At 45.0% G+C, this 21,780-nt stretch overlaps 4 protein-coding genes across 16 annotated transcripts in view; 3 read left to right on the top strand and 1 right to left on the bottom strand.

The window, feature by feature from the left end:
* RABGAP1 (RAB GTPase activating protein 1) overlaps nt 1-974 on the bottom strand; it is a 72,453-nt gene extending 71,479 nt beyond the window's left edge. For 3 of the 7 annotated variants that reach the window (XM_054848905.1, XM_054848904.1, XM_054848902.1), the window contains exon 1: nt 870-974. The gene's annotated coding sequence lies outside the window, so the exon portion shown is untranslated. Of the gene's footprint in view, nt 1-754 lie in introns of all 7 variants that reach the window. The other 4 variants (XM_054848906.1, XM_054848909.1, XM_054848903.1 and 1 more) reach the window with 4 other exon arrangements.
* A 13-nt stretch (nt 975-987) lies between these two features.
* On the top strand, nt 988-9,294 carry ZBTB26 (zinc finger and BTB domain containing 26). Of its 3 annotated transcripts, none has more exons than XM_054848927.1 (3): nt 988-1,058; nt 1,312-1,392; nt 3,733-9,294. In XM_054848927.1, exon 3 carries the CDS (start codon nt 3,743-3,745, stop codon nt 5,057-5,059), a length of 1,317 nt encoding a protein of 438 aa, XP_054704902.1. In that variant the 5' UTR covers nt 988-1,058; nt 1,312-1,392; nt 3,733-3,742; the 3' UTR covers nt 5,060-9,294. The 3 variants fall into 3 exon arrangements, with proteins under 3 accessions (XP_054704902.1, XP_054704901.1, XP_054704900.1); XM_054848926.1 differs by having other exon boundaries at nt 1,002-1,392; nt 3,733-4,718; nt 5,318-9,294; XM_054848925.1 differs by having other exon boundaries at nt 1,002-1,392.
* ZBTB6 (zinc finger and BTB domain containing 6) lies at nt 9,288-13,890 on the top strand. The gene has a single exon (XM_054848931.1). It carries the CDS (start codon nt 9,635-9,637, stop codon nt 10,916-10,918), a length of 1,284 nt encoding a protein of 427 aa, XP_054704906.1. The 5' UTR covers nt 9,288-9,634; the 3' UTR covers nt 10,919-13,890.
* An 802-nt stretch (nt 13,891-14,692) lies between these two features.
* Nucleotides 14,693-21,780, top strand: part of RC3H2 (ring finger and CCCH-type domains 2) — a 30,916-nt gene continuing 23,828 nt past the window's right edge. For 3 of the 5 annotated variants that reach the window (XM_054848483.1, XM_054848486.1, XM_054848487.1), the window contains exon 1: nt 14,693-14,870. The gene's annotated coding sequence lies outside the window, so the exon portion shown is untranslated. Of the gene's footprint in view, nt 21,267-21,780 lie in introns of all 5 variants that reach the window. The other 2 variants (XM_054848484.1, XM_054848485.1) reach the window with 2 other exon arrangements.

Below are 21,780 nucleotides of genomic sequence, written 5' to 3' on the forward strand. Positions count from 1 at the left end.
TCAATCAGCCCTTAAAAATTATCTTCTGGGGATATTTTAAGTGAAACAAACGTGTCTTTGCCTACAGGATGGGAATAAAAAGGAGAGAAACACCGAGGTTACGGTACCAAATAAAGGTGTCGGGACGCGATGAAGTGCCACAACTTAGGATCCACCTGGAAGCAACAGGCAACAACCGACACAGCCAGGCCGCGGAGAGGGAAAGCCTGGCCGGCAAATCAGCGTCAGCCCCAAAGGAGCCCAGCGCAGCCCGGGACAGGACGGCCCCGCCGCGGCAGCGAAACCCGGCGCCTCCGGTACGCGCTGAGGGGCCCCGGGAACGTTTACGGGTTTCCAGGCTGGAAGGGCGTGAGGAGCGGGACGCGTCCCCCCTGTCCTCCCCGCCCGGGGCCAGGGGAGCTGGCGAGGACGGGCCCAACCCAGCGCCTCCTGCCTGCCCCGGGACTGGGCCCGGGAACGCGGCATCGCTCGGCCCTGTGCGGGCCGCGGCGGTCTCCCGGGCCCGCTCCCGCCGCCACCGCGCCTGCTGCCGGGCGGCTCCGCGCCGAGGCCGCGGCCCCCGGCGGGCGGAGGGGACAGGGGGCGGGAGGGCACCGCACCAGGAGGGAGACACGGCCCAGGGGGACGGGGCGGGGGGAAACACGCCGATAACGGGGTGCGGGAGGGCCCCCAGCTCCCGCACGCCTCTCGCCAGTCAGGGGCTTGGAGCGGCGATGAAGCCCCGGCGCGGCGGCGGGGCAGCGCCCGCACGCACCTGGCAGGCGCCCCGGGAGCGAGCCGAGGTCGCCGAGCAGCGGTGGGAGAGGGGCGGCCCGAAGGCGGAGGGACGGGGCGGACGAGACCCCGCCGGCAGCGCGAGCCCCACCTACCCCGGCCGCCGCCGCTGCCGCCGCCTCCCGGTGCCGGGCCTCGGCCGCCGCTGCCGCCCACCACGTGACCGGACGGAGGGGGCGGGCGCCCCGCCAGGCGCTTCCGGGTGCGGGGCGGAGGGCGCGCGAGCGCTTCCGGCGGCCGAACAATGCGGTTCCGAGTCGCCGTCCTGGGCTGCGGCGGCGGCTGTAGGTCCCGGCGGGCTGGCGGGGCGCGGGCGGCGGCCCCGGAGCGGGGTCCGGAGCGGGCCGCGGTTCCCGCCCCCCCCGCCGCCGCGTCCGCCGTTGGCCGGGTTCGGCGGGCGGCTCGGCCCGGCCGGGGGCGCGGCGGGTCGCGGGGCCGCCCGGGGGGCGCGGCTGGCGGCCGGGCCCGGCCTGGCGCTGGGGCAGCGCGACCCCAGGCCCGGGCGGCGGCTCACGGCGGCTCTCCTCCCCTCTCTAGGTCCGTAGCCGGAGGCCGCGGCGTGCGCTGCGGCAGGAGCGGCCGCGGGTGCCAGCGGGGGGACGCGGCCCGGCCCTACAGGTACCTGCTCCTTCCCTCCCTCCGCGGGCCGGGGAGCGGGGCGGCGGGGCCGGGCGCGGACAGCGGCCTCCCCCCGCTTCGCAAATGACTTCGCGTTTGGGCACTGCTTTGAAAAGCTGCGCGGGCTCTCAGCTGAGCTGTGCTGGAACATCCTTTTCCCGGTCACCGGGAAGAACGCGTGCAGGAGCCGGTGGCCGTCTGCGGTCAGCGAAAGCCGCGGGAGCACCCGCTTCCAGAGCGGAGGTGCTGCGCGGGGAGCCCTGCCCTCCCGCTCGGCCTGCGGGGGGTCTGGCTAACCGCAAGTTAGGTTTGGTCTGGCACCGTCCCGAGAAAGAGGGTTTGGGGTTCATTGGATGGGCTTTTGTTCTCGGGGATCAGCAGTAGTGGGAACTGAATGTGTGCCAGGGCAAGTCACTTCTGTTCTCGGTTTCTCGTGATGTGACTCTTGTAATCTGCCTGAGGAACGTTGAGTGGCTGGAGTAGTTGTGTCTGGTTAACGGCACAATATGCTGTTACCTTGGTATGGGCACTTTAACTGCATTTATACTGTACTGTCCCAAGGTGGAAAAAACAAGGAGACTTCCTTCATCACTTCCAATAGAAAACACAAAAAGAAGCAGTTCAATAATGCCTAAAATTCACTGAAGACACTTCATGATGATCTGTTGTTACTGTTTATATCTGCCAAAGGCTACTGCCTCATAAAATTAAACTTTTTGCCCTAGAAATGGGGATGAGTCAGGCAGCACTGAACACAGGATGACTGAGACTGGCAGCTTTACTTTCTGTAGATTCAGCAGAACTAGTTGTACTGCAGAGCGATGCTACCCGTTTCTGAACTTTCTGTGGTCCCTTGTTTCTGAAGGCTTTTGAAATCTTTTTCTAATTTTTGTACACTGTACACTAGAAGATATGCTTGATGGGCTTGAGTAGTGAGGAGGTCAAGTCTCCGAATGATGTCTGATCAGCAAATTGAAACAACCCTGATTATCAACACATACTTCTAAAAACGTTCTTTCTGAACCCATCTTGTGTATTCATTCATTTACACTAGGCATGACTCTGTTTCCTGTTGTGTACACTGAGCTGATATTTCATGCCCCAAGAGAGCAGTATCTGCTTTTATCCCTAAACTTCAAAGCTTCCTTTCAAGCTTTATGTGGTGTCTGTAATAGTTGTGAGGTGTAAGCTTTGCTCTGTTTTGTTATTTTATCTCACCAAATCTTGTATCGTTTAGTCTCCTGTGATTTCTTCACTTCCTGCAATCCTAGTTCTCTGGCAGGATTGCATGAACAGTGGTTCACTGAGAATCACTGTAATCTTACAAATTCTTTAAAGAACTGTTGAAAGACAAAAGATTGATACTTGTTTTATGGAAGATCCACTGTTCTTCATTCCAAATGCTATCAAACAAGAACAAAATTCCCAGAGGAGTGATTCTCTAAAGATGACGACAAGAAACAAGACTTCCTACCTTACCCAGCTATTCAGAACAGGGAGCATAGAAGGCATCATTTATATAATGAGGAGCCATTTGGAAGATGTTTTTCTGTGAACTTTTTTAAAAAAAAATAACAAAACGACACACAGCAAACCAACCCCTGCAAAAAAACTGAAAAGACGGTCTAAAATGATGAGTTAAATCTAGTGCTGCAAAAATCACAAAGCTTGCGTAGTCCTTCCTGCTGAAAGGCTTGTTGAAATTACAGTTACTGCCAATGACCCGTGTCCTATGTCAACATTACAGGAAATTGTGGAGTGTCCTAGAGGAACTGTAGCCATTATTCTTGGACTGTAATTCTTAAGAGCAGCGTATAAGAGATGCTGAAGGTTAAGAGGGATGTTTGTATGTCTGGCAAGTGCCGGGTTCTGTCTCATCTTGAATTCATTTGTTGTGACAGCTATTTAGGCATTAAAGGAAATCAAGAAGCAACAGCTAAAGAAACATCATTGTTATTTGGTAAAGACAAAATCTCTGAGGAGTTTTAATGTAGAAGAAGTTAACAAGAGCTAAGGCTGCTAAAAATACTCCTATGGTTTCCCTTTAAATTCCAGACAAGTAGTGTGGAAAACATTTTAACTCTTTAGGATTCTGCTTCAGGAAACTTTCTGTCATATCACCTCTACTTTATATTCAAGCTGCATTAAATTAAAAAAAGGTAAAAGATACTGTAAGGCGAGATGTAAACTTGATTTGACTTTTAACTTGTAACAGATTTATCTTGGATAAAGTATAACATCTGATTAAACACACACTTTATTACTTTAGACCCTTCTAACTTGCATTCTAGAAAAAAACGTTCTCATGTGGTTTTTTTTTTTCTTGCTGCTTTTCCTTAGGTGTGCCAAAATGTCAGAAAGATCAGATATTCTTCACTTCAAGTTTGACAATTATGGAGATTCAATGTTACAGAAAATGAACAAGCTGAGGGAAGAAAATAAATTTTGTGATGTCGTGGTCCATATAGATGACGTTGAAGTTCATGGGCATAAAATTGTCTTTGCTGCTGGCTCTCCCTTTTTAAGAGATCAGTTCTTATTAAATGACTCCAGAGATGTAAAAATCTCTATCCTGCAGAGTTCGGAGGTGGGGAGGCAGCTGCTTCTATCCTGTTACAGCGGCATTCTGGAGTTTCCTGAAATGGAACTGGTGAACTACTTGACTGCCGCGAGCTTTCTGCAGATGAGCCACATTGTTGAACGATGTACACAGGCCCTCTGGAAGTTTATAAAACCAAAGCAGCCGTTGGAAAGCAAGGGGTGCGAACAGCAAAGTGACTCCTCTGAGCTGAAGGAACATCAGGGAGATGACGACTCTCTGCAGCAAGATTCGCCTTGTATTCAACCTTCAGAAGACAGTATGGACATGGAGGACAGTGATATTCAGATCATCAAGGTGGAGTCCATTGGGGAGGTAACAGAAGTTAGGAATAAGAAGGATCAGAACCAGTTTATTTCTTCTGAACAAACTGCACTGCATTCTTCAGAGCCTCAACACTTTCTTATCAACTCCACCGTTGAAAACAGAGCAAGTGAAATAGAGCAAAACCACCTCCACAACTATGCCCTTTCCTATGCTGGCAGTGATAACATCATTCTGGCCTCTAAAGATATGTTTGGGCCTAACAACCGAGGTATAGACAAAGGCCTCCAGTGGCACCATCAGTGTCCAAAGTGCACAAGAGTATTTCGGCATCTGGAAAACTATGCTAATCACTTAAAGATGCATAAACTATTTATGTGTCTACTCTGTGGCAAGACATTCACCCAGAAAGGCAATCTCCACCGGCACATGAGAGTGCACGCAGGCATCAAACCGTTCCAATGTAAGATCTGTGGGAAAACGTTCTCTCAGAAATGTTCGTTACAGGACCATCTCAACCTGCACAGTGGGGACAAGCCCCATAAGTGTAACTACTGTGACATGGTTTTTGCGCATAAACCCGTTTTGAGGAAACATCTTAAACAGCTACATGGTAAAAATAGCTTTGACAATGCCAATGAAAGAAACGTTCAAGACATAACAGTGGACTTTGATTCATTCACATGTAGCGCCGCTACAGACAGTAAGGTCTGTCAGCAAGCTGATGCAAGCCAGGTACTGGATGCAGGGAAGCTGCCTCAGGCTGTGCTCAGTTTAAGAAATGATAGTACCTGTGTCAATTAAGCAATTCAAACCAGCCCTTTGTAGGGATCATGACTGAGAGGAGCAAACAGTTGGTTTGGGCTCTTACCTAAACTAGTGCTATGCTCTGAAAGGCTACGGATGGATGGATGGCGGGTTGGATTGCAAAACCTGGCAGGTCTTCAGCCATCGTTCTTAGTCTTACTTGATATTTTCTGTGAATAGCAATCTTCCTTCAGGTTTCTGTCTGTGTCTCTACTGTGGATTATGGGGTTAATTGTTTCATTTCTCTCTGATTAGGAGACTCAAGACTAAGACCTTTTGAAAGACTGTTGCTGTGGGCTGCAAGTAAACCATCTGCTGTACAGTTAGAGGCCTCTCTGTGTCTGGGCAGATGGAGGAAAGAGCAAAGAGGACAAGTCTGTGAGATAACCCGATTATTTTTTTTTTAAAGCACTGGATAACTGAAAGCACTCCATATAGTTAAATTTAGACTTACCTCTTAAAATTATCTTTCTCTGATCTTACCCCTAGATCCTTACAGTTGAAATGAAGTATTTTTGTGTCACATTTTTGCCCTTTCTAAACTATTTCAAGAAACTCCTGCTGCCAGTCAACATTATCTTAAAAGCTCTCAGGGTTTTTAACCTCAACATGCATTATGAAAAGATAAAACCCTAAATTATTTGGCAGGGTTAGCTGATCATTGCATAGAACTGTTCAAAATGAGAATAAATTGCAGCTCTGGAATGTGAGAGGCCGGTGCCTGGAGTGCAAGTATGACCTATTTCTTATGCTGTCATACCGAGGATTTTTAAAGGGCACTTACCAGTGTATGTACTGAGACAAGCTAAACACTTCAAAACTAAAAATTATCATCCATCTTCCATAAATTTTGCATCACATAAGGCACACCAGTCGTTGGTTTTAGAGCAAAGCTGGAGTGGAGAAATACTGCTTTTTGACACTGTGAAAAGAATCTGTTTTGAAAGCTGCGATGTATAACAACTCCATGCTTGCTTTTTTGTTTTCTTTTTTTTCCCCCTTAGTTCTTGAATATCTCACCTCAATATCTAATAAGGGCCGCATGTCAGTTAACTTGGAAAAAAGAAACAAAAATACCTGCCATAAGAACATTAACAACATAATGTTTTTTGATTTCTTGGACATTGAAAGAATACATTTTTTTTTAAGTGACCTGCATAGTTCATGACCATTAGTGTTTTACAGAGCCTAGGATGAGGTATAGGTAGCACAATTTCTGTAGTTAATATTATTGCTATTGACTGTACTCAGCAATACCTCTTGTATACCGCCTTAAACATCAAATGTAGCGGGAATGGCATGTTAATTGGGATTCTGGGATTATACCATCTTGCTTCTCAAAAGTGCTGTGGAATTATCCACATCCCAGTCAGGCTGAAAGAAACTAATTTATCTGAGGAACACCATTCCCAGTAGAACAGCACTCTTACTACATTGAAGTGTAGCACAGACTAATAATCAAATGGCTGATCCTCGGTAGGGAACTGCTGTTGATATTTGGAATAAGTATTTCTTCCAATGCAGCTCTTTTCCACAAGGTTTGCCATCAGGCTGAGATTATGCTTCCTACCTAAAAGTAGTACTGTTTGTGTGTTTGAATGAGGGGGTGGGGTGAAAGGCTGCTATTGTATGGTTAAAAATGCTAAACAGGTATGACCAAAGGTGTGTTAGAGCAAAAAATGTTTTGTATGTAATTATCAAAAGTTGGTCTTGATCTTCTGATATGTGCGTGTAGAAGCCAGGATTTCCTTATGCAGACATTACACTGATGGACGATAAAAAGCATTAATGTTGCAGAACGTTTTCAGAAATCCACATACTTTCAAGTAGAAAAGCAAGGCGATTCTGTGAATCAGTTTTTGCAATTGAGTTCTTAAACTACTGTACTTGACTGTTACATGAACTATTACATGGACAGCTATGAAGTAAGCAATGGAAATGGAGTCAGGGCATTACATCTTTCAAGTTGTAGCAAATACATTTAGGCCTAAAATCTACCTATTTGGAACTTTTAAAAATTATTATTCAGGTTCCTGGGGCAAAAAATAGGTTTGCATGGGAAGAAAAACTGTTTTTCCTCTTAAAGCCACCCACTTTCAGAATCGTTTTGAGCTAAAACTGACCGTGACAGTTGCATCTGACACTTGCATTCTGTCTTCAGGCAGAATCTTCTATATTGTTCAAACATTCTGATAATATGTTATTCACTTATGGAAATAAGTTATAGCGCTAACGTCAAAGACAGATGTGGAGAATAAGAGCTTGCAGAGCCAGGTCAACATGCTGTAAGGAACTAGCGAACAATCTAACCAGACATGAATATGGACACGATAAAGAAAATGGTCTTCTGCCAGAGACAGGAATAAAACTGTACAATTGCTAGAAAAAGTGGCAGCAAAATGGACAGTGTTGAGAGCTTTGTCTATTTGGGAAGGTTTTTTTGTGGAATTATGAAGCTGTAACAATACCACGAGGAGAATACAGCTTGTTGAAATAGACCTGAAGCTGGTACGAAGAGACAAGGGGTTTCGTAAGAAACAAAAAAATTATTTGGTCAAGATATATAGGTTTTCAATCCACCCGGTGCTGTGGTGATGTCAACGTCTGAGAAGGCTGAGACTCCTGGCCCTTCAGTTAAAAGGCTGCTTGTGGTCATTTGGTGAGACCGTGGCAGAAATACATAGGAAAAAGCAGAAATGCAGAAGACTGCTTCTTCAATGGAAATGGACGCATCTGTTGGATGAAAAGTGACTTCTTACTAATGTCTGTGCTTTTGGCCTGGCGAAAGGTTGCAGACCAAGAGAGTTATGTAGGAGACAGCTGCGTGACTCCAGAAACACCGGAGATCTAAGAGGGCAATACACTGATGGCACGGTGCAAAGTGCGCTGGTTGGTAGAGTTCATCTAAGATTTGCCCCTATATGGAACACACAAGTGAAGAGTATAGAAGAGGTATTAGAAAAGAAAAATCTGACTAATGCTTCTCTGAATTGCAGATTAAAATGGAGTGAGTTATTATAAATGGAATATACAGAGGCAGCTCAATTATAGAATAAGATGAACTTACTTGTCCATGTATGTAAAATGTTGTCTTCATTGCAATGTTCCGATTAGTGAAAGACTAGATCCATTGGTGGTTGCTACTGATGCTGCATATTCAGATGAGAACTATGGCAGTTATCATAATCTGTGTGTTAATGTGTAGAATACTATTTGCTGGTAAGTGGATAGTCTCACAACTTAATGTGCTGTACAACTTCCTGCATATCCTAAAAATAACTGAAGTCTATTACAAAAATATTTTAATAACTCCTTGAATATATTAGGTTTTTTTTTATGTTGGCATTTTATTTATTTATTTTATATAGAAGAAGAAAATCCTAGAACTCTTAGGTTTACCAGAGGTTTAGGCTCACCACTTTTCTGAGTGGCGGTAGCTTGCGTAGCATGTGTTCCTGCAGTGTATGGTGCGGCTGCACTGCCTCCTGTATAGATCAGGGATGAGTCTTTCCTTAATTTATTTTTCTTTTAGAAGACATGTTTTGCAAGTTAGTAACTGATAAAATTGAAGTGTCAGTCTTTTTCTCCCTTAGCTTTTTGGCAAAACTTAAGATAGCTGCCGCTGAATTTGTTGAAATGACTTAAAAATTAATTGTGTGGGGCTGATTTTGGTTTGGGAGTCATTGGGAGGAGTAAAGGTGAGGAGGGAGAATCAAAATGTGATACAAACAGAAACTGTTGAAGGAATTCTAAGGTCACGTTAACTCTTGATTTTTAAAAACAAAGGGAGGAAAATAGTCGGCCCTCCTGACTTAGTAAGGGTTGAGAAGGCAGAACGGACGTTTTTCTTTTGAGATTGTATAATCGATGGACTGAGCATTAGCTACCTCTTCAGTGACTGAGCAAAAGTCTTATCCTACGTATTATTACCAAAGCAGGCGGGTCAGTGGCTGTCGGAGCAGCTTCCTCCCCGCTCGGGGGCCGGGACGGTGCCCGGGGAGAAGCGTTAGGAGCCCGCGGTGCGCCTTTCCCTCGGCGTGCTCTCGCTGATGGCGCCTGCCCCCGCGGCGGGGCGAGGGGGAGCCCCCGGGCAGCTGCTCTCCGAGATGCCTTACGGGGGCGGCGATACGTTGCTACCTCTACTGGACCGTGGTCGGTGCGGTGCGGTGTCCCCCGGCGGCAGCCGCTGTAGCAGTGCCAAGTCTTCTAATAAACGTGCTGCTAACTCTGTCTCCCGCCGCCTCTCATTTCCCGCTGCGGTAACGGCACCCGGGGGTGGGGGTGGTCGCGCTGCAGCTGCTTCCGGCGCTGCTGTCGGAAGGGGCGGGCGAGGGAAGCGGTTCCGGGGCGCTGCGGCACCGGCGGCGGAGCACGCACCGGCTGCAGGGATCGGCCGGGCCGCGGCCGGTGAGTGGGGCGGAGGGCGGGCGGGCGCGGCCGTTGGTAGCGGCGGGCGGCTCCGCGGGGCCCGTCAGCCGCCGCGAGGGGAGCGAGGCCGCGGCTGGGCCCTACCGGCGGGGGTGGCCTGAGCTCGGCGTGACACTCTCCGGCGGTGCCGGTGCCTCCCCCGCCATGGCTGCGGATTCGGAGGTGCTGCACTTCCAGTTCGAGCAGCAGGGGGATGCCGTGCTGCAGAAGATGAACCTCCTGCGGCAGCAGAACCTCTTCTGCGACGTCTCCATTTACATCAACGACACCGAGTTCCAGGGGCACAAGGTGATCTTCGCCGCCTGCTCCACCTTCATGAGGGATCAGTTTCTGCTCAATCAGTCGAAACAGGTGCGGATCACCATCCTGCAGAGCGCCGAGGTGGGCAGAAAGCTGCTGCTGTCGTGTTACACGGGGGCTCTGGAAGTCAAAAAGAAGGAGCTGCTGAAATACCTCACTGCCGCAAGTTATCTCCAGATGGTTCACATTGTGGAGAAGTGTACCGAAGCTTTGTCGAAATACTTGGAAATCGACGCTTCCATGGAGAACGGTGATCAGGCTGCAGAGAGGTGTCACTCCTCTGACGCTGAACTGAGGAATGGGGATGATGTTTTAGATAAAGATTGTGAAATAATTGAGATCTCTGAAGACAGCCCAGTGAATACAGAATACCCTGTGAAACAGGAGAAGGGGGACATCTCGCGGCCTGCGGTGCAGAGTTTGATCTCAGAAAGAAAGGACACAAAAACCCCAGAAATATCAGCAGTTGAAATCGGATATAAGGATGATGAAATCTGTATCTTCAGAATGGATTCTATGAGCGTAGCGAATGTAGAAAATGATCATTTTCCTCAGCCTTGCACTTCCTCTAAAACAAACTTGTATTTTCCAGAAACCCAGCACTCCTTGATAAATTCTACAGTTGAAAGTAGAAATACAGAAATGTCGGGAAATCACTTTCAGGCTTTTGTCAGTGACAATCCAGAAGGAACTTCTAGTCTGATGAACGGGTTCCAGAGCCTGGACGACTCTGGCAATTCATGGCGGCACCAGTGTCCAAAGTGTCCGAGGGGATTTCTGCATCTTGAGAACTATCTCAGACATCTAAAAATGCACAAACTCTTCTTGTGTTTGCAGTGCGGCAAAACGTTTACGCAAAAAAAGAACCTCAACAGACACATCCGGGGGCACATGGGCATCCGCCCCTTCCAGTGCATGGTGTGCTTGAAGACCTTCACTGCCAAAAGTACGCTTCAGGATCACCTGAATATACACAGCGGTGACAGACCCTACAAGTGTCATTGTTGTGACATGGACTTTAAACACAAGTCTGCTCTTAAAAAGCATTTAACTTCTGTTCATGGAAGGAGTAGCGGTGAAAAGCCAAACCTGAATGCTATTACAAAAGTTAAAATAGACTATGATTAATGGAGGGGTGGTTGTGGAGCAAGGCTCCACGAAAAGCTCCTGCCTAGTCAAATTCTAGATGAAATTCTAGATGCAGATCCCCATGTAATGGAGAGAAGCACAAATATGTGACTGGTGAGCAAAGACAGGCCTTGCAAGCAGCAAACTTGCCTGCTGCGTTAAGGTTGCTATCGCTGTAAGTGCAAAAAAGGTGTTTACTAGTTGAAAGTAAACTGCAAAATATGGGAAACGATTTCATGCTTCTCTTCTGTTATCCTGGACGCATGCTGATTTTCCCTCCCCCAAATTATGTTTTGCACTCCCCTGTTTCAAGGGCAGGCACTGCTGATTTTCAAACTATTATTGATATTGCAATAAGCTGAAGCCCGGGTCGTGATGTTCCTTATCTATAATGGCTAAGAAAAGGAGATGTTTGTATTTATTTAGCAAATCAGTCATTCCCAGCCAGTTCATGTATCATTTATGGTGAAATCATCTCTTTACTTGCCCAAATTTTGCTAGATCTTTCAACAGAAAGAAGGCATGTTTTCATACTTGAGCCTGTGATATTTAAGAAAGAACACACAACAAAAAAATAATCAAGGAAGCTTTCAAATTGTCTGTTGCAAGCAGAGAATTGGTAAAAGAGGAAGAAACAAACAGTATTGCCTTGCAGTTCATTTTTAACTGGATAGTCTCATTAGAAGTACTTGTTTTCAGTTTTATGAATGAGTTTGAATTTTTCTAAACTTCTTTCTTCTGATCGTTTTTTTTTTCCCTGTCATACCAGTGTTTTGCACCTGTATTTGACTAACTCTGATTAAGTTAGTCCTGTTGGTTGAGTTATAACATTTGCCTTCATTTTTTACAAATCTTAGATACATACACTAATGTGAAAAATTAAGCTGTGTGCTGTTATGTAATAGCAGTTTATAGCTATGTTAATTTTGAAAAACAATCCTTTATATCTTATTAGGAACAGCTTAGACATAGAGGTCTTCTTATACTCTAATTCTGTGATACAGTAAAACAGTAACTATCTGTGTTTGGATAGGTGTGTTTGTACTTTGTCAAAGGTCATTTCAGTTTCATCACAAGCATCGAAAGCCCTGTAACACAGAATCTTTATCCTGTATCTTGTCTTTGACTGTGTTTCTTCCACTTAATGTGATATGAATAAAGAGCCTATTCAGTTGTTATTATGAGGTAATGGTACTTACATTAGATTCTTTCCAATTAGCAAAAAGCAGTAGTTTTTAATCTTGTCTATATCACGAGGGTACGCTTTCCTTCAAGTTTCAGAAGTCCTGTTAGAAGTTCTTGCTCTGAGTCCAGAAGTCTGGCCTGTGTGCTCCATAACCTGGCTGGTTTTAAAATACAATAGTTTTTAATGTCAGTTAACAAGTTTCACTTCCTTTCCCTGTGTCTGTGAGTGCACCAGCCATTGCTTGGGGTTTTATTTACCAGCTACGCGAGACATTAGGTCTGTACAATATCTATGATGCAGTTTCCTGTTGTTATCTGTGACAGGCATAGTCAATTCTGCCAGTGTTTATTGTCTTAATCTCTCAGAAATTTCAGTTGAAGAGTTTTTAAAAACTTGTTTCATGAGGGGTTTTTTAAGCTCTTCATCTGATATCATTAAAAGTTAAAGTACATATTAATTGGATTGCAGCAATATTTGCAGGTCCCAGTTCATACTAGGCCTTACTGCAGTGGCAGCATGCGTCTTCCTTAAAAACACATAGTGTAAATAGGCGAACAGCGTGTTCTGAAGCTGAGCGCGCCACTAGTGCTGTAGTCCTCCAAAAATTCACAAAAATGTCTGACTTTACATAGACAGTTGACTTGTGAAGGACTCCATTGTATTGGATCACTGGAAAGGCATGCATGTCAAGCCTGCACCCCAGGGAGTCCCTGTGAATGATGACAGAAATGACACCCCCTGAGTAAGTAGCTAGTGTAACTGAATTAAAATCACCCGGTTTATCCAGTACTTTAAGGATAAGGTCCAACCTTTCACAATCTCTGCTATTATGTCATATTAAAAGTTGATCATTTGCTTTATTTTGGTGATTTTTAACTATAGTAAAATTGTCATGACAATTACTATAGTTAAAAGGTTTGGGAGTCATTTATGGTGCGACTTTCTGACATTCTAAAAAAAATGCATTTTATATAGCATTGTCTTCTGTTTGCATTCATTAGTCTGTCACTGTTTACAGCCTTTTTGACCTTGTGATAAGTATTGTTTGCTTGTTTTTCACAGAATACCATTCATTTTGGATTCTTATTTGCATAAAAATGAAGTCTGATTTTCAAAAGCATGCTAATACCTGCACTTGCCCTTACTGTATTTACAGATGTTAACTTGGGTATATGTACAGGTTTATATGTAGCTTTTTATTTGTGACTACAGACTGACTTAGTTACTTAAAATAAACTCCTTAATCCTTGGAACAGGTCATAAAACAAGAAAAAGCTTACTTTCTTCCCCCTGTCCTTTTTACATTGGGCTGCTATTACTGTAGTTCAGTAAATAAATGTATTGTGCATTTATGGGACAGATTTGGTTCAACTGTACTTAAATTTGTTCCGTTAATACACACTTTTGGCAGGTATATGATTATCATTGGTAGCACTTCAAAAGATCATTCCTTGGGTTTTGTTCAGCTGGGGTTTATATGTGTATGCATGGGTATGTCCCTGTGTGTCAAAGGGGAAACTGAGGCTGATCTTTTGAAGTGCATTTTCTGTCGGAGCAGGATTGCGAGTGATTTTGTTTTGCTGTTGTACTGCATGTAAACATGAGAGGGAGTTGTGTTGTATGGTGGGCCGACAGCATGTTCTGTTCAGTGGCTAGTGTGTCTTGGTAAGCTTTGTGAACAAAACCTGATTTTGTGCACATATTCACATTAAAGATGTTTCCTCTCTCCTGTCCGTACATGTAGCCACTTGTCCTGTCATAACACAATAAACAAAATGCAAACAAGACATTGTTTCAGAAATGCATATGCTTTCTTCTAATGACAGTAAAATAAGTCGTGCGTACCTTAGCATTTAGTGTTTTGGCTTGCTATGGTGAGTAAACAAGATGTTGTAAACAAAATATGCTGTTCAAGTGGCAGTCTTTTAGTAACGTGTTGTTGGTGTCCTTCAGAACGGTCTGTCAGCAGCACCTGCTTGTCCGATGAAGGCTTTCTCCTCAGAGATCACAACTCTGTGCTGCCTCGGCCTCAATTAAGAAAACTGTTTTGATCTTTGTGAGCGACCAGAAAGATGAGGTGTTGCTCCAGGGCTTTTCTCTGAGGTGGCCTGTGGTAAAGCAGCAACCCAGGCGCTCCCCACACCGCCTCTGTGCTCTGAGGTGGCCTCGCCGGGCCCCGGCGTCTGCGTGGCGGCTTCACCTCTCAGGCCGCGGCAGGCGGCACGGGGACAAGCGACGTGCGCTAGAGATGGCCTCCAATGCCCTCATTCTTCTGAGCGCTAGTAATGATAAAGTTATTGATTGAAATTGAGAAAGGAAAATAAATAATCAACGCTAGCAAGGAAGACGGGGCGGTGCGCGTCGAGAAGCAGCTGAGGTGTCCCCGAGGCTAGGCGCTCCGCCAGGGGGCGCCGGCGGCTGCCGCTCCGCCACGCCGTCTCTATGGCCCTCGCTTCCCCACGGGGCCGGGCACGTCTCGATGGTTGCTCGCCAGGCGGCTCCCACAATGCCCCGCGAGCCCCCTCCCACCGCGGTGGTCACGTGCGGGGCGGTGGCGGGCGCGGCGCGGCCGTTGGGCTCTCGCGCGGCGGCGGGCGGGTCTCGCGAGAGGGGGCGGGGCGGTGCTCCCGGCTGTCAGCGCGATGAGGAGGCGCCGCCGAGGCCCCCGCCGCTGCCTCCGCCGGGCCGCGCCGCGCTGCTCGCCCCATGGCGTGTGAGAGGCCGGGGCCGCCGCCTACTCCCGGCCCCGCCGCCCGCGCCTCGCAGGTAGGAGCGGGCTGGGTGGGGGCGGCCGGCGCGGGGGACGCGGTGACCCGGCGGGGCCCCGCCCGCCCCCCCCCCCCCCCACTTCCCCCGCCTCCCGGCGCCCTGTGGGGTCCCGGCGCTGCGGAATCCGGGCGAGGAGCGGGGCCGGGCCTCGCCCGCCGAGCGCGGCCTGTCAGCGCCCCTGCCCCGCCGGGCACCGGCCGTCGCTGCGGTACGGGGGAGGGGGCTGCCCGCCCGCCCCCCTCCCCCTCGCCGCTAGGCTGCTGGGCCAACCGGGGGACGTGGGGCAGCCATTTGGTGGCGGCTTCGAAATGACGGCAAGAGCTGGGGCTGGGCACAGGTGCGCGGCCGGCGGCTGCTGACAGCGGCCTGGCGGAGGTGGGGGGGGGGGCGAGGCTGAGAGGAGACCCGCTGGGCCTTCCCGCGGCGTGCGCCGGGGCTGCTCCGCGCTGGCACCGGCGAACGGCAGACGGTGAGGCTCCCGGTTACCTCGCTGGCAGCCCTTTCGGTATGCCTCAGCACCGACCAGCCTGTTCTGTGGTGTCCTCCAGTACGGAGGAGAATTGCACCGGTATCACGAGTATTCCCACTCTTGTGGAGCTGTGCTTTAGGGTAATGGTGGAGAAGAGTCATGGTGGAAAATAGGCCCTAGAACTGCACCCATCGTGTCACGTTTAACGTGTCTTAAACAACAAAACAAAACAACTGAGCAGGAAAAGCATGTCTTAGTTCTGCTGATGCTTGAGGTGCACTGAGGATTTTAAGTTACATGTAGAAGTGAGCACAAAGCCTAGAAGAGGGCAGCAATTGATTGGAGAGTGATGAATATTCCGTTACAGTCAGGGTTCAGAGTGGAATCGCGTGGATCTTTAATGAGTGAAAATAATGGCAAAGTTTAGGCTGGTGACCAGGAAAATTTCTGATCTAGGTCTGGTTCACTTTAAGTGCAAACTTAGGATTTTGGTTGGATTTAGTTGTAATTCCTGTAGCTACTCTTGTAGATTATTCTATCATGCCTGTTATAGCTGTATCATAATGTTGAAACAAAAATTAAAAACAGCCTTTTGAATTGCAAGGATATAAAAATTTTAATTGTGACAGAAAAGAGCTTCTCATTTCAAATGAGAACCTACAAGTACAATTGTAAATTTTTCTGAATCAAACTACTCTTATTTGACCTTTTGGTCTGTGTTAAACATCTGTAGAAATTCTAGAAATTGAAGTTTGCATTGCTAGTATAAGTATTATTATGTGAAGCACTGAATTCTTAATTTTTGTAATTAATCACTTTCCTGAGAAGTACATGCCTTTTTAATGAACTTTTTCTTGTTTCTGCAATGTAAGCAAAGCTTTCCACAAGAAAAGGTTTCTTATTAACTCATGTTCCTGTCCTCTTTGAGGTCACGGCCATTTCTCTCAAAAATACTCAATTCCAACAATTTCAGTGTCAATGCTTGAGATATCTCAAACTTAAATCCTAGTCTTCAGTATTGATCTCTTTTATTTAAGCCTTTGTTGATTTACAGGAGATAGAATATTTACAGTATCCAGAGAGTAATAGCTGGTAGCATTTGTTTTGTTAGGTGTATGGTATGTTTTGTTTGTAAGATTTTGTATACCCCTTAATGGGATGAATAGAAGTGGCCTCTCCTTACTGACTGGACAATTCTAATGAAATGGGAAAAAAAAAATCTATATCCATGGGCATATTAGGCTCTTCTGTACAAACTTTAAAAATGCTTTCTGACTCCTATGGAACCCTCTGCTTTCTTGCCTGTGTCTCAGAATGGAATTAGTATTTCATTAAAATTATTTGGGACATGTTAGAATACGGAATTTCTCTTTTGTAAAATGTATAGTTTAAGCATGGAGGTCATGCTTTAAAAATAAAAAAAGGCATGGGGAGCCAAGCCATCCAGGAGAGTCCTTATTCTCTGAAAATATTAATGAAGAGCAAGGAATTCTTAAGTGTATCTCATCTTGAAGTAATTGTGTCAAAATAGATCTGCTTAGAAATAGATTCCCTTTCTCTGCATTCAGTGTGAGTTCAACTGATTTTGGTGGCAAAGAAAATTTTTCATTTATTTGCCCTTCAGTTACTCCCAAAAAGTCAATACTGTTACAGGAGCTGAATTTCTATCAGGCTTGTGGCAAGGACAAACTCTTCTCTCAGTGACACCTACAAAACACAAAAAAACCCCACACTGGCATTACATAAGTACATAGGAAACTTTTAAAAATCTGGTAACAGGATTTCTGCTAGCAGCACTTGAACAGGAAAGAGCAGGTGTGAACTGTTGAGGATACAGTGACTCTAGTGTTGACTTGGCGGGGATTTACCTCTGAATTGAGTGAACTTTGGCAGCCTCTGAGCAACCTGAACTTAAATTTGTATTCGTGAGTTGTACCGCTGTTCATGGGGAGTTATTCTTCAGCCATGTGTTTTAGGGAGGGAGAGGGGATCCAAGCTTTAATTTTTTAAGAAGATAGCAAGTGAAGCATCCCATAAGTGTTTTGGCAAAACATAGTCTGGCTAGAGATCTGTATTCTAGTACGTCACCAGGCTTTCCCTTGATGATAACTTTTCTGGAGTTTAAATTGGGCTGTAAATACCCCCAGTAGCATTAATGTTCAGTGAAAAAATGGCATCGAAATACTGTCTTTAATGGTCATTAAAGACTCTGCTTTATATATAGAATTTCACATGATCAGAAGAGACTTACATGTGACATATTATGGAATGTAGAAATAAGCAAGTCTGCTCTGTAAAGAGGATTTATTTTCATTTCAAGCCGTCATAGCTGAATGATGCAAAGCTATTATGGGGATGGCCCTTTTCTAAGCCTTTAATGAAGCTAGTTTTTTAGATCTGTAGATGATGGCAGTTGAAGAGAAATGAATAAAAGATTTTAGTCCTTTCAGAGAATAATTTAATACTGATAATTTGATTATGTGGACACTATGTTTTTGACCAAGGCAGGATGTTTTCAGAACTACATCATTTAGGAAGGCAGGCAGGCAGGCTTGAAGAAGCTACCTGCTTATAGTGCAAACAAATGATTAATCTGCATAAATGGAAAATTATAATGGAGATCACTTAATAAAGAAAGAGAATACCATGATCTCTGCAGTCAACATTAAGAGCAAGTCAATATCAAGGACTCTTTAATTTAGCGATTAAAAATCAATTGAATTCTAAGATTTAGGCTGAAATCCACAGTGGGATTGTAATTGGACTACCTTGATTTGTGAAAATGCCATATAATCCCATAAGTTTCAGGATTTTTCTTCATCTGTAGAGAAGACTTTCCTTTGTTCAGCACTGACAGTTACTCCATGTCGCATTCTTGTAGAAGCTCTGCTTATTAGACTTTCCTTTGCCTGTATCCCACGAGGGACCTGATCAAGTAGGCCTGAGCAGAGCAGACCTAGTGTGGAGCTGCAAGACTGCCGCTGTTGTTCAGAAACATGGCTGCTGGTGTGACGCTGCTGCTTTGCTTTTTTCTCTAGGCATTTGCCTAGGCTATAGGGGAACGGAGTTCAAGCCTTCAACCCTTCCTGTGAAAAGGGATGGAACTTGCATATCTTGCATTTTGGTAAATGCCCTGACTCTGGGCAGTGTGCAGTTTTGAAGGGGATTGCTCCCTACCCCGTGTTGAACCTGTCTGACTTTGAAGAGAAGAAAGTTTTCTTAAGTTGAGACCCATGCTCACCATGCTACCTAGGAATTGGGGCACGTGGCTGGGGAGGAGGCACTGGGGTTTGTTTGCTCCTTCCTAGGAGAACCATACCTAGATGTGATCCAATGACTGATTAGTAAAAATGCACAAATAATCTTTAAAAATGAAGCAAAATCCAAGTCGTCTGCTCAGGCAGCTGAAGATGAGGCTGCAGTTGTCTTTGATGAATATTTGGTCCTTTTATGTGTGAGGAATAGCTTCAAGGAGAGGGACTGAAATTGCCCCATCCCTAAATGTGTCTATTTGGATGCTTCTTTGTAGGATGAAAACATGGATTAAAAGTATTTAAAAATAATTGAATTTATATCTTTTCGTGTAAATGAGAAATCTAGTCACTGAACTAAGATGTAACGCAACACCAGCACCACTAACTAAAGATATCCCTTTATTTTTTGTGTAAAGTTGTTGAACTCCTGAGGTCGTTAACTTCTGGTGTGGAGAAGTCAACATCTCCTCCCGGTGTTAGGCCTCTAAGTCCTGCATAAAGGTAGACTTTAAGATAAAGCACTGTCATCAGAATTTCTAATTAGCTAGTCCAGGCAATGTTCAGCTCAACATGCTGGCTCAGTATCCTGCCGTGGGGTTCTGAAACCTCTCCTTGCCTTGCTTAACAAGTACTAATACTCAACTTGGGAGGCCAAGCACCAAATGTTCGACACTGCTCTTCATAGATCAAGCCCTCTGTCTTTAAAGGTTTGTTGGAATTCCTGCAGATTTGTCGTGTCCCTACCTTCCAAATAGCCCTTTATTATATCTGAACAAAATGTGGTATTTTTTGGCTGGGTTCTGGTTGGCTGTTCGCGTATATCCTGATAGATCAGAAAAGTGGGCAGAACAGACAGATAACTGCCAAGCCTGGTGCCGTAGCCTTTCCTGAGAAGCATGTGAATTTAGACTTTTTTCCAGATACCAACTTCCATAGAATGTATATACATTTCAGACGTGATACATCTCTATCAGGTTTGCTCGAAAATGGTCCAAGGGTTCTGAGGCTCATCTGGGAGAGGAGCAGATTAATAAAAGGCATGATCACCTAAGATTGATTTCTTTAGGAAATCAGGATTAAATTAAACATGTCCAAAGGTTGTTGAGTAAGTACAATCACTTGGATTAGTTGAAAAGAATGCCACGAGATTAGGTAGCTAAAAGTTAATGTAAAATAAGAACATCTAAATCTTACCACTTTGAAGATTTGTAAATGGTACAACTACTCAAGAAAGGGTTTTGCTTCACTTCCCCACCCTCCCATTTCATCAAATATTCTGGTCTAAAATTATCATGAGAAAATCAGTCATTTATCATGGTATCACTGTTACTACACTCCATTGCAACCATTACTACAGTGGGGAAATGTTATTGTATTAGAAAATTACTCAGCTGTAATAGTTTTTATTTATTATGTAATTTCTGAACTTGTGCATTTTTCAGTTTGTCATCTGAAGTATTGCTTCTAATAGTAATACTACAAAATCTATTGTAACTATACTATGTAAACATCTTTTAAGTAAAAACTACCATGTCTTTTCAAGCTGTTTATCTTGTATGTTTGACCAGTTTCTGGATCGGCCATTTCTTTGGGATTTTTTTGCAGGGTGCTTCTACTTCGACAGTGAAGAGAAGCCCTGTGTATGTATAGAGATAGATAGCATGTCTGCCAGAATGAACAGATAGACCAAGGGTAATTGTACTGAGTATTCCTCCACTTCAAACCCAAACTGATATCTAGTTTGCTGCCTTTTATTATGCTCTCCTCTTTTTGTTTGCTGAATTTGGAGCACTGGAGCAATTTGTTGTTCAAGAGGACATCCGTGAAATACATTGTTTCTGACAAGGAGCAAGAATCTGTTAAACATTTGGCTTATGCTTTTTGTAGAAGTTGACATGATAATTAGGAGATTGTTTTCTTAACACACTGGAGTGCAAGAATGGCAGGATAGCTGGCATGCTTAATAGAGTATGGAGACTTCCTCTGTGTATGACTGCTTGAAGTTTTAGGAGTTGAGAGCTTTCCCCAGCTGTTTGCTGATTTAATTAGATTTTTTTTCCTGTCAAGAAATCTGAAGGTCAACACATGCTTAGTAGAATCTGTCATTTATGATGATTAAACACACAGAGATGGATCTTTAAAAATCGGTGGTGCACACTTTAAGAATCTGTTGTGTTTCATTTCTATGCTGGTCAGGAAAACAAACAACTATATTTTAAAAGCTTGTAAATAGAGAGGTGGCTGTTTCTTGTAAGTCTCTGAAGTATCTGTGGGAACTGAATGTGGGTACTCTCTCAGAGCAGAGATTCCTACATTTGAGGTAATTAATGAGCAGTGTGGAAATAGAGACTGTTTATTAGGAGATTGCCAGCAACCAACAACATATTAGCAACTGAGCTGTGTGTGTACTGGCCTTTTCTTAAACTTTTCCCTGTGTGAGTCATGGTAGTAACACACTTCCCAGAGTCGCCTAGTTTGTGCTGTTACCTGTGTCCTGCACTCAGGTGAAAAAACACTGGTAGTGTTCCTAGGTCAGCAGTAGTGTTGGTGTTAGTACCTTGACGCTTCTGGTAATGCTGGCAAAAAGCTTTAAGGAAAGTGTTTACTGCAAGGCTTTACACTACAATTCTGTGCATCTCTTGTCCTGCTCTTTTGGTAGGGAAGCTGAAGGTAGGTGTGCTAAGGAAATGGTGGCATTCTTTGTAGAGGAACTAAAAATCTTTCTAGCATGTTGGCTCATTGTTTGGTTTTGTTTTTATTTGTTTTCCTTTTGAATTTCCTTGGTTAAGAGACACATGCAGCAATAGCAGATTAGAGGACTGCATTTTTTTTATCCTTGTAAGAGTTTTGATTGTGCCTTCCTAGCAGTTGGATGAAAATCTGTTTTGTTCAATGCATGTGAATATTCTGGCTTATGATAAAAAGTCTTACCTCAGCAGTATGGTTTTGAAAGGACAGGTTCAACTTTCAGTTTATTGTGTTTTACACTTACTATGGGAATTCATTTAATTCATGTGGGGGAAAAATCACTGCATAATATTGAAAAGCTCACTGAGATAAGGACATCTTGTACAAGTATCCTGTTACTTAAAGGGCACTGAATGTTCATAGTACTAAATAGAATTTCTAAACAGATGGTCATAATTAACATAAAATACATCCACATATCGAGTCTATTTGGTGT

This window comes from Grus americana, chromosome 20 (genome assembly GCF_028858705.1).
Source record: "Grus americana isolate bGruAme1 chromosome 20, bGruAme1.mat, whole genome shotgun sequence".
NCBI classification, from domain to species: Eukaryota; Metazoa; Chordata; class Aves; order Gruiformes; family Gruidae; genus Grus; species Grus americana.